This window comes from Oncorhynchus masou, chromosome 31 (assembly GCF_036934945.1).
Source record: "Oncorhynchus masou masou isolate Uvic2021 chromosome 31, UVic_Omas_1.1, whole genome shotgun sequence".
Lineage (NCBI taxonomy): Eukaryota > Metazoa > Chordata > Actinopteri > Salmoniformes > Salmonidae > Oncorhynchus > Oncorhynchus masou.
The window spans coordinates 20,093,366-20,110,119 of NC_088242.1; the positions used below are offsets into that span (position 1 = coordinate 20,093,366).

Consider the following 16,754-nt stretch of genomic DNA (forward strand, 5'->3'; position numbering starts at 1 on the left):
CAAAGTTCCACTGATAAGAGCGCTGTGTTAATGGTGCCGGCGCCACTGTCACAACGTAATGCTGAATGGCCACAAACAGATGACTACAGAAAGAAGACGCACATAGAGACAACATATATTTGTGGCTTGGATGAGCAGAGCTGTGAAACCATGATGAATGGGTCCTACTCTATGGAAGTAACACCAGAGGGGACAGAGAGCAGGTCTAAGGAATCTTTTAAGTTTGTGTCGGAGAAGAGCGTGGTGAAGAGGTCTGGACCAGGACCCTCTGACCAACCGCAACCCTCCTGCTGCTTGAGCGTTAGCCACGTCTCCTACAGCGTCAGGTAAGCTAATGCTATTGACAAGATGGAAAGATGTGTTACGAATGTGATGCATGATATCACTGTCCCTTTGTTTGGTACTGTGAATGAACTGTTACAACAATCTTACGAATTGTGCCTTTAAATATTACATTTAGGTCATACTCGACAAAAGATAGGGCTTGTTATACCAGTAATCGCATCAAGCAGCACGAATTTGTACTTGAACATACTATTCTGGTACAGTAACAGGGAGGTAAAAATGGAAACATTGTATCTGCTCATCTAAAGCAGAGCAGCTGCATCTCTGTATCTACTGTGCAGATCATTACATGAATTGGGTCGTTCCACGAAATGGGTGGTGTTAACTTGATTCTTTTTGGGTCGTTTTCACCTAATTTTTACATTCTGTAATGAAGAGCACATGTTCAACCTAATAAAAAACATGTTTTCCCATTTAAAATGACTATATTAAGTGCTTATTAAGTGCCAAATAAAGTAACAGGGTTGAACCTATCAGGGTTGACGATTGCATCTTAAATCAACCATAATTCACCTTTATTAATTTCAAAATCTTATTTCTTAAATGTTCCATGTGGTCTATATTAAAAGGTACTTAATTTAATAATGAAATGATGTTTTAAAATTCAACATTGGTGCACAATTTGTACTTGATATTAAATTGGTCCAAAAGGGACACATTTTGTGGAACGAGCCAATTATACTCATAACACAGATTCAGAAAACTTTGTGTGTGTGCATGCATGCGCCCTTGTCAGTGAGCGCGTGGGGCATTGGTGGGACCTCGCTACCTTCAACAAGAAATGGACCAGACAGATTCTCAATGGCGTCTCCTTCCATGTGAACAGTGGGCAGATCATGGGAATACTGGGGAACTCAGGTGGGCAACACAAACACACCAATGAAGAACCAAATACTCAGTCAATCTGGTCTCAGATCAAAACGTATTATATGCTACTAACATCTGTGCCACTCCGTTTAGTATGGTACAGTGCCTTGCAAAAGTATTGATCCCCATTGGTGTTTTTTTTAAATTACAACCTGTCATTTAAATGGATTTTTATTTGGATTTCAGGTAATGGACATAGACAGAATCGTCCAAATTGGTGAAGTGAAATGAAAGAAATTATTTGTTAAAAAAACAACACAAAAAAACAGATGGTAAAGTGATGTGTGCGTATGTAGTCACCCCTTTGCTATGAAGCCCCTCAATAAGATCTGGTGCAACCAATTACCTTCAGATGTCACATAATTAGTAAAATAAAGTCCACCTGTGTACAATCTAAGTGTCACATGATCTGTCACATGATCTCAGTATATATAAACCTGTTTTGAAAGGCCCCAGAGTCTGCAACACCACTAAGCAAATGCCACCACCAAGAAAGCGGCACCACGAAGACCAAGGAGCTCTCCAAACAGGTCAGGGACAAAGTTGTGGAGAAGTACAGATCAGGGTTGGGTTATAAAAAAATATCAGAAACTTTGAACACCCCACGGAGCACAATTAAATCCATTATTAAAAATTGAAAGTCTATGGCCACACAACAAACCTGCCAAGAGAGGGCCGCCCACCTAAACTTATGGACCAGGCAAGGAGAGCATTAATCAGAGAGGCAACAAAGAGACCAAAGATAACCATGAAGGACCTGTAAAGCTCCACAGCGGAGATTGGAGTCCTGTCCATAGGACCACTTTAAGCCGTACACTCCACAGAGTTGGGCTTTACAGAAGTGTGTCCAGAAAAAAAGCCATTGCTTAAAGAAAAAAATAAGCAAACACGTTTGGTGTTCACCAAAAGACATGTGGGAGACTCCCCAAACATATGGAAGAAGGTACTCTGGTCAGATGAGACTAAAATTGAGCTTTTTGGCCATCAAGGAAAATGCTGTCTGGCACAAACCCAACACCTCTCATCACCCCAAGCACAACATCCCCACAGTGAAGCATGGTGGTGGCAGCATCATGGGGGATGTTTTTGGGAATGTTTTCATCTGCAAGGACTGGGAAACTATTCAGAATTGAAGGAATGATGGATGGTGCTAAATACAGGGAAGTTATTGAGGGATACCTGAGATATGAGACTGGAATGGAGGTTCACCTTCCATCAGGACAATGACCCTAATATTACTGCTAAAGCAACACTTGAGTAGTTTAAAGGGAAACATTTAAATGTCTTGGAATGGACTAGTCAAAGCCCAGACATCAATCCAATTGAGAATCTGTGTTATGACTTAAAGATTGCAGTACACCAGCAGAACCCATCCAACTTGAAGGAGCTGGAGCAGTTTTGCCTTGAAGAATGGGCAAAAATCCCAGTGGCTAGATGTACCAAGATTATAGAGACATACCCCAAGAAACTTGCAGCTGTAATTGCTGCAAAAGGTGGCTCTACAAATTGGTGAATAGTTATGCACGCTCAAGTTTTCCGTTTTTTTTGTTGTTATTTCTTGTTTGTTTCACAATAAAAAATATTTAGCATCTTCAAAGTGGTAGGCATGTTGTGTAAATTAAATAATACAAACCCCCTAAAACATCTATTTTAATTCCAGGTTGTAAGGCAACAAAACAGGAAAGGGGCCAAAGGGGGTGAATACTTTCACAAGCCAATGTATGTTAGGTTATGATACATTGGCCTACCAATGTAATAGCAGTCGTACAATATAATATGAATTGTAAGACATATCATATGTTGCGAATTACAATTCAGATGATTTGTTACAAATTGCAATTTGTGCTAAAATGCTAAAGTTGCCTGTGATAAGATTTGACTCACAACATTTGGGTTGCTAGACGTTTGCGTTGTACACCCACCCATCTACCCCACAACCACCCTCCTCTCATTTTTGCTTTAAGTAACCTACCATCTTATCGTACATAATATATACTGAACAAAAATATAAACATAACATGGAAAAATGTCAATGATTTTACTGAGGTACAGTTCATATCACGAAATCAGTGAATCGAAATACATTCATTAGGCCCTAATCTATGGATTTCACATGACTGGGCAGGGGCGCAGCCATGGGTGGGCCTGGGAGGGCATAGGCCCAGCCAATCAGAATTAGGGCTTTATTACAGACAGAAATACTCCTCAGTTTCATCAGCAGTCCGGGTGGCTGGTCTCAGACAATCCCGCAGGTGAAGAAGCCGGATGTGGAGGTCCTGGGCTTTCGTGGTTACACGTGGTCTGCGGTTGTGAGGCTGGTTGGACATGCTGTCAAATTCTCTAAAACCACTTTGGAGGTGGCTTATGGTAGAGAAATGAACATTGAATTATCTGGCAACAGCTCTGGTGGACATTCCTGCAGTCAGCATGTCAGCACGCTCCCTCAAAATGTAGACATCTGTGGCATTGTGTTGTGTGACAAAATTGCACATTTAAGAGTGGCCTTTTATTTTTCCCAGCACGGTCCACCTATGTAATGATCATGCTGTGGGGAATGATCATGCTGTTTAATCAGCTTCTTGATATGTCACACCTGTCAGGTGGATGGATTATCTTGGAAAAGGAGAAATGCTCACTAATATTTGAGAGAAACAAGCTTTTTGTGCGTATGGACAATTTCTGGGATCTTTTATTTCAGCCCATGAAACATGGGACCAACACTTTACATATTGCGTTTATATTTTTTGTTCAGTAAATCATAATAAACGTGTAAAATAATGTAACATAATGCAACATATATTATAATAAATGAAGTGGCATAGAATTTAGTAACATATAATATGTTTTGCTCTGAGACCAGACTGTCAGAGTAATTTGTTTCTGGGTGCCGAGACCTCTAACATAATCAGTAACATAAAATATTTACCACAGTGGAACATAAATGCACAAATCATACCTGACATAGGCCTATAGTACATTTTATAGTACAATGCCTCCTCTTACCATGCAATCTATGTAAAATACTGTAATTCTACTACCGCACAATCCTATTTGTCTCATCCTGTGCTGCGTTCTGTGTGTGCCAGGCTCAGGGAAGACCACTCTCCTGGATGCTATCTCTGGGAGGATTGGGAACTCAGGGGTTCTTCTGGGAGATGTGTCTGTCAACGGGAGGAAGCTGAAAAGAGAGCAGTACCAGGATTGTTTCTCCTATGTGCTACAGGTAAACACACACAAACAAAGTAATACAGTCTCACCTCTCACTCACTATTCACAGACCGCCATAAATATTGTTCTTAGCTTATCATATTTGCTAGCAGTATAAAGTTCAAGCTGGCTGACATGACGTTGAGCTTTGTCCGTAAACTGCTGCATGAGAAAGTGAGAGAGAGTGGGTGAAATACGTGGCGTTGGGTAAATAAGAGTCCACAAATACACTCTCTCCATCAACTCTACTCACTTCAAGTAGGGGATGGGTGGTCAGCCAGCGTGGAATTAACAGGAGTTACAGATAGTATCTACATACAGCAATATTTCTCTGGGATGTTCATGTGTATCCACAGCTAAATTAAATCACTGAGTTTAGAACCCAGTCCTTTGAAATAATCTCTCCTTTTACTGCAGATAAAATCCTCCCTGCTCACCGGGGCCATAAACTAATCCAGTCATTAAATTTCCCTCCTAAGCCTTGGATGAGATGGTGATATTAAATCGCACAGTAATTAAGAAGAGGAGCAGGAGAGTTCATTCACGCACGCACTCACCCATGCATCCACGCTCATACCCATGGTGCGTGAGCACATCAAAGTTCCATAATCCAGTAGGGCTCTGCTGTCAGTCAATCATTAAAGCTCAGACCATTCAATCTATGTTAGGGGCACACAGTAAACAGAAAGAGAAAAACAGCATTATACAGCTGCCATACATACACACAAAACTCTCAAAGTTCACCTCACCTTTAACACGGATCACTTAGGTAACAGACAGTCCCCTACATCTGTGCAGAGGTAGGTAACAGACAGTCCCCTACATCTGTGCAGAGGTAGGTAACAGACAGTCCCTTATGTCTGTGCAGAGGTAGGTAACAGACAGTCCCCTATGTCTGTGCAGAGGTAGGTAACAGACAGTCCCCTATGTCTGTGCAGAGGTAGGTAACAGACAGTCCCCTACATCTGTGCAGAGGTAGGTAACAGACAGTCCCCTATGTCTGTGCAGAGGTAGGTAACAGACAGTCCCCAATGTCTGTGCAGAGGTAGGTAACAGACAGTCCCCTATGTCTGTGCAGAGGTAGGTAACAGACAGTCCCCTACATCTGTGCAGAGGTAGGTAACAGACAGTCCCCTACATCTGTGCAGAGGTAGGTAACAGACAGTCCCCTATGTCTGTGCAGAGGTAGGTAACAGACAGTCCCCTATGTCTGTGCAGAGGTAGGTAACAGACAGTCCCCTATGTCTGTGCAGAGGTAGGTAACAGACAGTCCCCTACGTCTGTGCAGAGGTAGGTAACAGACAGTCCCCTATGTCTGTGCAGAGGTAGGTAACAGACAGTCCCCTATGTCTGTGCAGAGGTAGGTAACAGACAGTCCCCTATGTCTGTGCAGAGGTAGGTAACAGACAGTCCCCTACGTCTGTGCAGAGGTAGGTAACAGTCCCACTGTGCAGAGGTCCAGTCCCATATGTCTGTGCAGAGGTAGGTAACAGACAGTCCCCTATGTCTGTGCAGAGGTAGGTAACAGACAGTCCCCTACGTCTGTGCAGAGGTAGGTAACAGACAGTCCCCTACGTCTGTGCAGAGGTAGGTAACAGACAGTCCCCTACATCTGTGCAGAGGTAGGTAACAGACAGTCCCCTACGTCTGTGCAGAGGTAGGTAACATACAGTCCCCTATGTCTGTGCAGACAGACAGTCCCCTACATCTGTGCAGAGGTAGGTAACAGACAGTCCCCTACATCTGTGCAGAGGTAGGTAACAGACAGTCCCCTACGTCTGTGCAGAGGTAGGTAACAGACAGTCCCCAACGTCTGTGCAGAGGTAGGTAACAGTCCCCTACATCTGTGCCCAGTCCCCTACATCTGTGCAGAGGTAGGTAACAGACAGTCCCCAACGTCTGTGCAGAGGTAGGTAACAGACAGTCCCCAACGTCTGTGCAGAGGTAGGTAACAGACAGTCCCCTACATCTGTGCAGAGGTAGGTAACAGACAGTCCCCTACGTCTGTGCAGAGGTAGGTAACAGACAGTCCCCATGTCTGTGCAGAGGTAGGTAACAGACAGTCCCCTACGTCTGTGCAGAGGTAGGTAACAGACAGTCCCCAACGTCTGTGCAGAGGTAGGTAACAGACAGTCCCCTACATCTGTGCAGAGGTAGGTAACAGACAGTCCCCTATGTCTGTGCAGAGGTGCAGGTAACAGACAGTCCCCTATGTCTGTGCAGAGGTAGGTAACAGACAGTCCCCTATGTCTGTGCAGAGGTAGTAACAGGTAACAGACAGTCCCCTATGTCTGTGCAGAGGTAGGTAACAGACAGTCCCTTATGTCTGTGCAGAGGTAGGTAACAGACAGTCCCCTATGTCTGTGCAGAGGTAGGTAACAGACAGTCCCTTATGTCTGTGCAGAGGTAGGTAACAGACAGTCCCCTATGTCTGTGCAGAGGTAGGTAACAGACAGTCCCCTATGTCTGTGCAGAGGTAGGTAACAGACAGTCCCCTATGTCTGTGCAGAGGTAGGTAACAGACAGTCCCCACGTCTGTGCAGAGGTAGGTAACAGACAGTCCCCTATGTCTGTGCAGAGGTAGGTAACAGACAGTCCCCATGTCTGTGCAGAGGTAGGTAACAGTCCCCTACAGTCAGAGGTATGTAACAGACAGTCCCCAACATCTGTGCAGAGGTAGGTAACAGACAGTCCCCAACGTCTGTGCAGAGGTAGGTAACAGACAGTCCCCTACGTCTGTGCAGAGGTAGGTAACAGACAGTCCCCTATGTCTGTGCCGAGGTAGGTAACAGACAGTCCCTTATGTCTGTGCAGAGGTAGGTAACAGACAGTCCCCAACGTCTGTGCAGAGGTAGCTAACAGCTACAACTGTTTGACATCAGTTGACCATTTTACAAAGGATACATGGTGGTCTGAATAGAAAACGTAGAGTTCACTATACAGTGCATACACAATACATGGACTACTAATATTTTGATCTCGTGCCTTCGATCTGTCTTTATCCCTGGCTTTCTGTCTTGCCTCTGTAGAGTGACAACCTGCTGAGTTACCTGACAGTGGAGGAGACTCTGACATACACAGCCCAGTTGGCCCTGAGACGAGACTCAGCAGACGTCATCCACAAGAAGGTGTGAATCGTACAGACTATAGATAACCTCTAGACCAGGGCTGGTCTACAACAGATACACATTAAGATATCTTTGATTTTCTCAAGCTATTCTGGTATCAACTGTGATAAGTTGTTGACCCCTGACCACTTGGCCTGGCCTGCAGGTGTTGGCGGTGATGGCGGAGCTGAGTCTAGGTCAAGTGGCCCACAGTGTGATCGGAGGACGCATCTTCCCAGGGATCTCTGGGGGAGAGAGGAGGAGAGTGTCCATTGCCATGCAGTTGCTTCAGGACCCTAGTGAGTACAAAGAAGCTGTCTTTGGTCATTGCCTGTGCAGAATTTCAGGAGACAAGCATGTAAATACCCCTTAAACAAACACATACATACATTACTAAAATATGTGTAGGAAAATACAGGCTATTCTACAAAACCAAGAAAACACATTTTTAATATCATGGATTATACTGTGCCTTGTTAGAATAAGAGTATGTCACCTTGAGAGGAGGAAAAAGTTGATCATCACAAAGTTCAACCACTTCTGAGCAGCTAACAATGAGACCTGTGTCTAATAATAGACAAGAAACAGAGAGGGATGGACAGAGGGGTGATAAGAGAGGGAGAGATGGGGGGGTAATGAAAGACAGGGTTATTACACACTCAGTATTAAGCTGAGTGAATCATGTGGGGGTGTCCCAGGTGGAGTTTATCAGGGCCTGAGGACCCACAGGGGGTGAGGGGGTCTCAGTCCCCATTCGGATTAGAGGGAGCACTCTCCACCCAAACACTAGGCCACATTAATGAAGGGTTCCCATCCGCTGCCTCGCCAATCAACCAGGAAATGAATTAATCATCACACAATTAATGCATCTGTTAATTCCACTCATCCTTTTTAAAAAGGCAATCTTTTAATTGTGCTAATTGGATAAATTAACAGAAAAGAACACACTTATCTCAAAGAGTTGCCCCTTAGAGGGGGACTGTGCCATTTAAAAAAGTTCAACTGTTTTTAAAAGTTAGAATAAAATTGATGTGGAAGTTTTTTCTATGTTAAATATTCCGATGTGTTACTTTGGGACATGTGATGTCGTTTCAGAGGTCATCCTTCTCGACGAGCCAACCACGGGCCTTGACAGCATGACGGCCAATCAGATTGTTGTTTTACTGGCTGAGCTGGCCAGAAGGGACCGCATTGTCATAGTGACCATCCACCAGCCACGCTCTGAACTCTTCAGGGTGAGGGAAAGAGAACCAAGCTGCTTTGTGTTATTCCCTTACGTTCAGTGATTATGTCAATTTTACAGATTATTTTCATCCCTGAGATTTCTGTTGATGCATTATACTCTCTGTTATGTGTGTTTCCTAGGTCTTCAGTAGAATAGCCATAATGAGTAAAGGCGAGCTGGTGTTCTGTGGCCAGCCTGGAGAGATGGTGGACTTTTTCAGCACATGTGGCTACAACTGTCCAGAATACTGCAACCCCTTTGATATCTATGGTACAGTAATATATTAACTTCACACAATGTTTTCATGTACCACCCCTATCTCTCTATTGACCCTCGAACCTGGTCTGCCCAATGGATTGACCAACAGTGGATCTGACGTCAGTGGACACGCGCTGCAGTGAGAGAGAGGCCACCACCTACAGCCGCATGCACAAGATCACCTCGTCCTATCAGGACTCAGAGATCAATCAGAGCATGCTGAGACAGATTGAGCAGAGTTGCCAGCGAACAGACAAACCCAGCATCCCCTTCAAGAGCAAAGAGTCACCGAGCGGCCTGGCCAAGCTGGCTGTACTTCTCAGGTCAGAGGTCAAACTACTGTGCTGCGTTTGATTATGAAGGTAAAATAAGTCTGTTTTTTCCTAAGGGTATAGTAGCCTATGACGTGGTAGTATGATGCCACTACCCCTGATTTACTGTCTGACTCAGTCCTGTCTGACCTCTTATCGTCTCCAGTGCTGTCTGACCTCCATCGTCTCCAGTGCTGTCTGCACTGATCTGGCCTCTGGCAACGCGTGTCGTGTTAGAATGACGCCAACTGAAGGAAGACAATGGTCTAACCTTTCTCTCTTTCTGTAGGAGGACTGTGAGGAACCTGTCTCGAGACAGGATGGGTGTCCTGATGCGTCTGTCACAGAACCTCATCTATGGCCTGTTTGTGGCCTTCTTTGTCATGAGGCTGGATGATGACATCACCAAGGGAGCGGTACAGGACCGGATTGGCATCATCTACCAAGCAATGGGGGCGTCGCCTTACACTGGCATGTTGAACGCTGTAGCTCTGTGTGAGTTAGCTTGTTGTTTCTTACACTGACATGCTGGACGCTGTAGCTCTGTGTGAGTTAGCTTGTTGTTTCTTACACTGACATGCTGGATGCTGTAGCTCTGTGTGAGTTAGCTTGTTGTTTCTTACACTGACATGCTGGATGCTGTAGCTCTGTGTGAGTTAGCTTGTTGTTTCTTACACTGACATGCTGAACGCTGTAGCTCTGTGTGAGTTAGCTTGTTGTTTCTTACACTGACATGCTGGATGCTGTAGCTCTGTGTGAGTTAGCTTGTTGTTTCTTACACTGACATGCTGGATGCTGTAGCTCTGTGTGAGTTAGCTTGTTGTTTCTTACACTGACATGCTGAACGCTGTAGCTCTGTGTGAGTTAGCTTGTTGTTTCTTACACTGACATACTGGACGCTGTAGCTCTGTGTGAGTTAGCTTGTTGTTTCTTACACTGACATACTGGACGCTGTAGCTCTGTGTGAGTTAGCTTGTTGTTTCTTACACTGACATACTGGACGCTGTAGCTCTGTGTGAGTTAGCTTGTTGTTTCTTACACTGACATACTGGACGCTGTAGCTCTGTGTGAGTTAGCTTGTTGTTTCTTACACTGACATACTGGACGCTGTAGCTCTGTGTGAGTCTGAAATGTCTGAAATGGCACCCTATTCCCTGAAATAGTGCACTATGTTTGCTGGCTCTAGAGTAGTAGATAATCACTCAGTAAGTCTCTTGGACCTTATTTGGTGAGAGGACCCTGACTAGGAACTTTTCTCCAGATCTCAATGGAAAGTTCAATGAACCCTCCTATTTTACCCCGTCTCCTTCCATCCCCTATCTCACGGAGTAGCGATAAGGGATATAGAAGGAGATAAGGGACTAGGCCAAGTGACTTAAGGGCAAGCACGAGTCAATAAGCACCGAAACAGCTGTAGATAGCGGCAGTGGGTTTATAACGTTTATCTGTCTTGAACTTTGGGATATTTAGTAGCCCATAGGCAAAGCTACTTTTAGCACACACATCTCTGTGCTGAAATGACATTATACAAGAGAAATAGATTAATGGTAAAACAATTCAAGGTATCCTTGGAATATTTTCCTGGATGCAATAGCAGGGGTTGTGTTCATATCATAATCACCACTGCCCTAATGATGTTGTCATCTCTAGTTCCTGCTCTGAGGGCCATGGCTGACCAGGAGAGTAAGGATGGCCTGTACCAAAAGTGGCAGATGTTCTTGGCCTACATCTTCCACATCCTCCCCTTCAGCATCATCAGCGTGTTCATCTTTTCCTCCTTCCTGTACTGGTGTGTGTGTGTGTGTGTGTGTGTGTGTGTGTGTTTGTGTGGTGTGTGTTTGTGTGGTGTGTGTGTGTTTGTGTGGTGTGTGTGTGTTTGTGTGGTGTGTGTGTGTGTGAGTGAGTGAGAGTGATTCTTCTATCCTTGTGAGGACCTAAAGTAAAACTAGTCAATTTCTCCCTCATGGGGACATTTTCCACATCTCCATGAGGACAAAGGCTATTTTAAGCTTAGGAGTTAAGTTTAGGTTCAGGGGTTATGGAAAATAGTATTTTGAATGTAAATGTATTTTATGTCCTGACGAGGATAGAAGAACATAACGTGTGCGTGTGTTTACCATGTACAGTGGGGAGAACAAGTATTTGATACACTGCCGATTTTGCAGGTTTTCCTACTTACAAAGCATGTAGAGGTCTGTAATGTTTATCATAGGTACACTTCAACTGTGAGAGACGGAATCTAAAACAAAAATCCAGAAAATCAAACAGACTCAATCAAACAGACTCCAACCTCTCCACAATGGCCAAGACCAGAGAGCTGTGTTAGGACATCAGGGATAAAATTGTAGACCTGCACAAGGCTGGGATGGGCTACAGGACAATAGGCAAGCAGCTTGGTGAGAAGGCAACAACTGTTGGCACAATTATTAGAAAATGGAAGAAGTTCAAGATGACGGTCAATCACCCTCGGTCTGGGGCTCCATGCAAGATCTCACCTTGTGGGGCATTAATGATCATGAGGAAGGTGAGGGATCAGCCCAGAACTACACGGCAGGACCTGGACAATGACCTGAAGAAAGCTGGGACCACAGTCTCAAAGAAAACCATTGGTACCACACTACGCCGTCATGGATTAAAATCCTGCAGCTCACGCAAGGTCCCCCTGCTCAAGCCAGCGCATGTCTAGGCCCATATGAAGTTTGCCAATGACCATCTGGATGATCCAGAGGAGGAATGGGAGAAGGTCATGTGGTCTGATGAGACAAAAATAGAGCTTTTTGGTCTAAACTAAACTCGCCGTGTTTGGAGGAAGAAGAAGGATGAGTACAACCCGAAGAACACCATCCCAACCGTGAAGAATGGAGGTGGAAACATCGTTCTTTGGAGAGGCTTTTCTGCAAAGGGGACAGGACGACTGAGGGGAGGATGGATGGGGCCATATATCGCAAGATCTTGGCCAACAACCTCTTTCCCTCAGTAAGAGCATTGAAGATGGGTCGTGGCTGGGTCTTCCAGCATGACAACGACCCGAAACACACAGCCAGGGCAACTAAGGAGTGGCTCCGTAAGAAGCATCTCAAGGTCCTGGAGAGGCCTAGCCAGTCTCCAGACCTGAACCCAATAGTACATCTTTGGTAGGGAGCTGAAAGTCCATATTCCCCAGCGACAGCCCCGAAACCTGAAGGATCTGGAGAAGGTCTGTATGGAGGAGTGGACCAAAATCTCTGCTGCAGTGTGTGCAAACCTGGTCAAGAACTACAAGAAACGTATGATCTCTGTAATTGCAAACAAGTTTTCTGTACCAAATATTTGCTTCTGCTTTTCTGATGTATCAAATACTTATGTCATGCAATAAAATGCAAATGAATGACTTAAAAATCATACAATGTGATTTTCTGGATTTTTGTTTTAGATTCCGTCTCTCACAGTTGAAGTGCACCTATGATAACAAATTACAGACCTCTACATGCTTTGTAAGTGGGAAAACCTGCTAAATCGGCAATGTATCAAATACTTGTTCTCCCCACTGTAGATTTGCATTCATAGTCTTTCACACGTGACCGTGTGTCCATGCATGGGTGTGTCACTCTCTCTCAGGACGGTGGGGATGAACCCAGAAATGTGGAGGTTCCTGTGTTTCTCGGCGGTGATCCTGGTGCCCCATCTGGTGGGTGAGCTGCTGACCCTGGTGCTGATGGGAGTGGTGCAGGACCCCAACATGGTCAACACAGGAGTGGCGCTGCTCAACGTAGCTGGAATCATGGTGGGCTCCGGATTCCTCAGGTCAGACCACTACTAGGAAATATGGACTTGTGTTTTCAGTGTCTAATTGTCATGCTATTGTTTTACATATCCTTTAACAATTCCCTTTAACAATTCATTTAGTAAATGATTGGTACTGGTGAAGTTATGAGTTTGTGCATTGGCTCCCATAACCACTCTCAAAGTTGTAAACTTTGGTCCTGTTCTGTTTTTCTCCCTCCATAGGAGTTACCAGCAGATGCCTGTGGTGTTCCAGTGGCTCAGCTACCTAACCTTTCAGAAGTACGGATGTGAGCTGCTCATCGTCACAGAGTTTCATGGCCTCAACTTCACATGCAGTAAGACTCATACCAAATCTTTCTCCAGTTAACAAAGCTAGTGATACCAGTGTCCAAATGAATCAGGAGATTCTGTGATCAGTGTACTGTAACAGTTTGGAACATCCCTATCAGGTTGCTCTAAAAAGCCAATGTCAAGACTCATGAGTACTGTATATTGGCTGATTTTTACAATCAGTCTGGGGTTGATTACTTCTGTCTATGTTCTATGCAGATACAGGCAGTATACCTTTGCCAGGCGCCTGTCTGATGACAGATGGAGATGACATCATAGACCAGGGTTACCCAGGAGCCCTGGACCGCTACACTCTGGACTTCCTCCTGCTCTACTCCTTCCTGCCTGCCCTGGTGCTGCTGGGAGTCATCAGCTACAAGATCAGAGACTGCCTCGTCCAACACTGAAACAGACACCAACATGGAGACAGAAAGGGGTGTGGGAGTGCTGTAGTTTGGTCTAGTGGTACTGTAAGCAAAACCTGCACAATATACCACATACACTCAGTGGCCAGTTTATTAGGTACACCACCACGTTCACGAAAATGGTTCGCTCTTCCAGAAAGTGAGTCACGTAGCTTGCTATATAAAGCAGGTAGACAGGCCAATGAAGGTACATTCCCCAATAGCAGGGATTCGAACCCTTGGTCCACCACTTTCTATGCAGTTCATCCTCTTCCATCTGTCTTCCATCTGTCTAAATGAATGTAAGAAGCACAAATAAGGAATGGAGTTATATTCCCTGCCCATTTGGGGCATTTCTGCTGTTATTGAATACTGGACTTGTGTGGTAAAGTCTGTCCTGTAAAGACAGCCATGGATGTGGTTCTTCAGTTGGACTATCACATTTACTAGGAGTGTCATGAGCAAAGAAAGTGATTGGTGTGATGTCGGTATGGCAACAAATCTAGTGAATGATTCTCTGACACACTGTAAAGAAGTAATACTACTGTAATACTGTTTTTACTTTAGAAATAAGGTATATTGTTGGATATCTGTGTTTTCTACGCTTGCAGAAAGTGACATGCCAGTATGATGGGATGTGTTGGATCTCCATATTGTTGTAAAAATGCCAAGTAAATGTATTTTTCTAAATAAATGTTTCTAATGAACATACTTACAATACAAACTGTTGTGCTGTGTATGTGAATAGGAAAATCAATGTTTGAATCCAATACAATTGATATGAAACATGTATTAAATAGTAAGTTCTACAGTATATCGTAATCAGAGCATTTCTCTGGGTATATTAAATGACCGTACAGGTGTCTGCCAAGTCTGAAGTAGAGGGTAAAGTCTGTCTAAGCTCCAGAACATTCTGTTGTGATGTTCTCATTGGCTGAGAGGTGATGAGTCTAAGTTAGGTGTCCAGCTCTAAGACTTGGACACGTTCCTCTTGTACTGGTCCAGTTTCTTTAGACAAGAAAGAGGCGACAATGTTATCATTGTTTTGGCTTCATCCTAAATGGTTTTCACACAATTGTATAGATTGTATAGTGTTAAAACCATGTAAGGATACTGTTAGACTCTAGCTTGAAATGTACTAATCCAAATCAACTCAAACTATTTGTCACGTGCTGAATACAACAGGTAGACCTTGCCGTGAAATGGTTACTTATAAGCTCTTAACCAACATTGCAGTTCAATAAATAGTTAAGAAAATATTTACCAAATAAACAAAAAATTATAATTTTTAAAAAGTAACACAAAATAACAACAATGAGGCTAAATACAGGGGGTACTGGTACCGAGTTAATGTGCGGGGGTACAGGTTACTCAAGGTAATTTGTACATGTAGGTATGGGTAAAGTGACTATGCATAGATGTAAAACAGCGAGTAGCAGCATTGTAAAAACAAACGGGGCGGCCCGTCAGGAAGTCCAGGATCCAGTTGCAGAGGGATGTGTTTAGTCCCAGTGTCCTTAGCTTAGTGATGAGCTTTGTGGGCACTATGGTGTTGAACGCTGAGCTGTAATCATGTTACCATACTAGAACGCATTCATGACTGTATAAAGAAAGTATATATGTTGGAATCAATGAAAGATCGATTGGACTAAGAATATGGAAAGTTACTGAGAGTAGAAGCTTCATATTCTGTTCCATGTCTTTAGTATTCACATTCTCTATATTGGCATGGAGTCAGTACCCTAGTCCCTCAACTCCTATTGGCTGACTCCACCCACCATATGATCCCTGTCCAATAGGAGTATTATCTGAGCTGAATCAGGTGAGGGACAATAAATAAAACATCATGTGGACACTTGGCTGGAGCCAGAAACACACCAGAGGTTATTTTAGTTCAAGCGCCACATGTGTATCTGGCTGCAGCCATTCCAAGGGTTATCGTTGCACATTAAAACAGTTATGATCAGACAATTACACATGGATTATTACAGGGCAACCACAATGCAATGTAACTGGGGTTACTAGAAGACAGGTAGAGATGGTTGAGCTAGATTAGAAGAACATGATCATCTTGACAATTACAGCCCGACCGATATGTTTTTTGAGGTCTGATACAATTATTTGGGGGACAAAACGATAATATTGGTGAACCGATATATCGGTTGGCTCTATTGACAATCTTCATGGACCTTGACTGGTCCCATACAGTGTGTGCTGTAGACAACTCTTCTAACCCTAGGGCTGCGTTTACACAGGCTGATCATTTTCTGATCTTTTTCCACTTTAATTGCTCCTTTGACCGATCAGATCAGCTCTTCTGTCAAAAATTGGGCAAAAGATCAGAATTGGGCTGCCTGTGTAAATGCCGCATAACAAACACATAAAGTTGGCTAAAGCACAAACAGACTGGACCACCAGGCTAACAGGGGCCATTGGAGTTGAGACAAGGTTCATACTGTGTCTTTCTGGGCCCTCATGGAGACAAGCTGTAGTTCACTGTACTGTAGGTCCTTGGCTGGGTTCTTCAGCTCTCTGCGGTGCTCACTGGTGCAAGACAGGAGTAATGGATTAGCATCACACACATTGTAACGTGATTGTGTGTGGGTGTGCAGTAGTGAGTGTATGTGTGAATGAGAGGGTGTTTGTCCATAGTGCAGATGTTACCTCAGGAGGAAAAACGACCGTGAACACTTTCTTCCACAGATCTAGAGGGTTTTTAGCATGCAGAGTCCCAATGTCAACATCAGTAATTGGGGGAGAACCTGGGAAGTAGAGTGAGATCAAGTGTATCATATTAAAATAACAGATACAGTAAGACCAAGGAGCTGATCGTGGACTACGTGGGGTGTACACCCCCATCCACGTCAAACAGGGCCGCAATTTGGCATGGTCCCTCAGATCCTCAGGAACGTTTACAGCTGCACCATCGATAGCA

The 16,754-nt window shown here is 44.2% G+C and overlaps 1 protein-coding gene across 1 annotated transcript; it reads left to right on the forward strand.

Moving 5' to 3' along the window:
• The first annotated feature begins 42 nt into the window (after nucleotides 1–42).
• On the forward strand, nucleotides 43–14,543 carry abcg5 (ATP-binding cassette, sub-family G (WHITE), member 5). Its single transcript, XM_064950283.1, has 13 exons — nucleotides 43–326; nucleotides 1,082–1,203; nucleotides 4,299–4,435; nucleotides 7,449–7,547; nucleotides 7,693–7,825; nucleotides 8,622–8,761; nucleotides 8,892–9,021; nucleotides 9,119–9,332; nucleotides 9,610–9,815; nucleotides 10,971–11,109; nucleotides 12,918–13,103; nucleotides 13,308–13,420; nucleotides 13,635–14,543. The coding sequence occupies exons 1-13, from the start codon at nucleotides 151–153 to the stop codon at nucleotides 13,820–13,822; spliced, it is 1,983 nt and encodes a 660-aa protein (XP_064806355.1). The 5' UTR covers nucleotides 43–150; the 3' UTR covers nucleotides 13,823–14,543.
• Nucleotides 14,544–16,754: the final 2,211 nt, after the last annotated feature.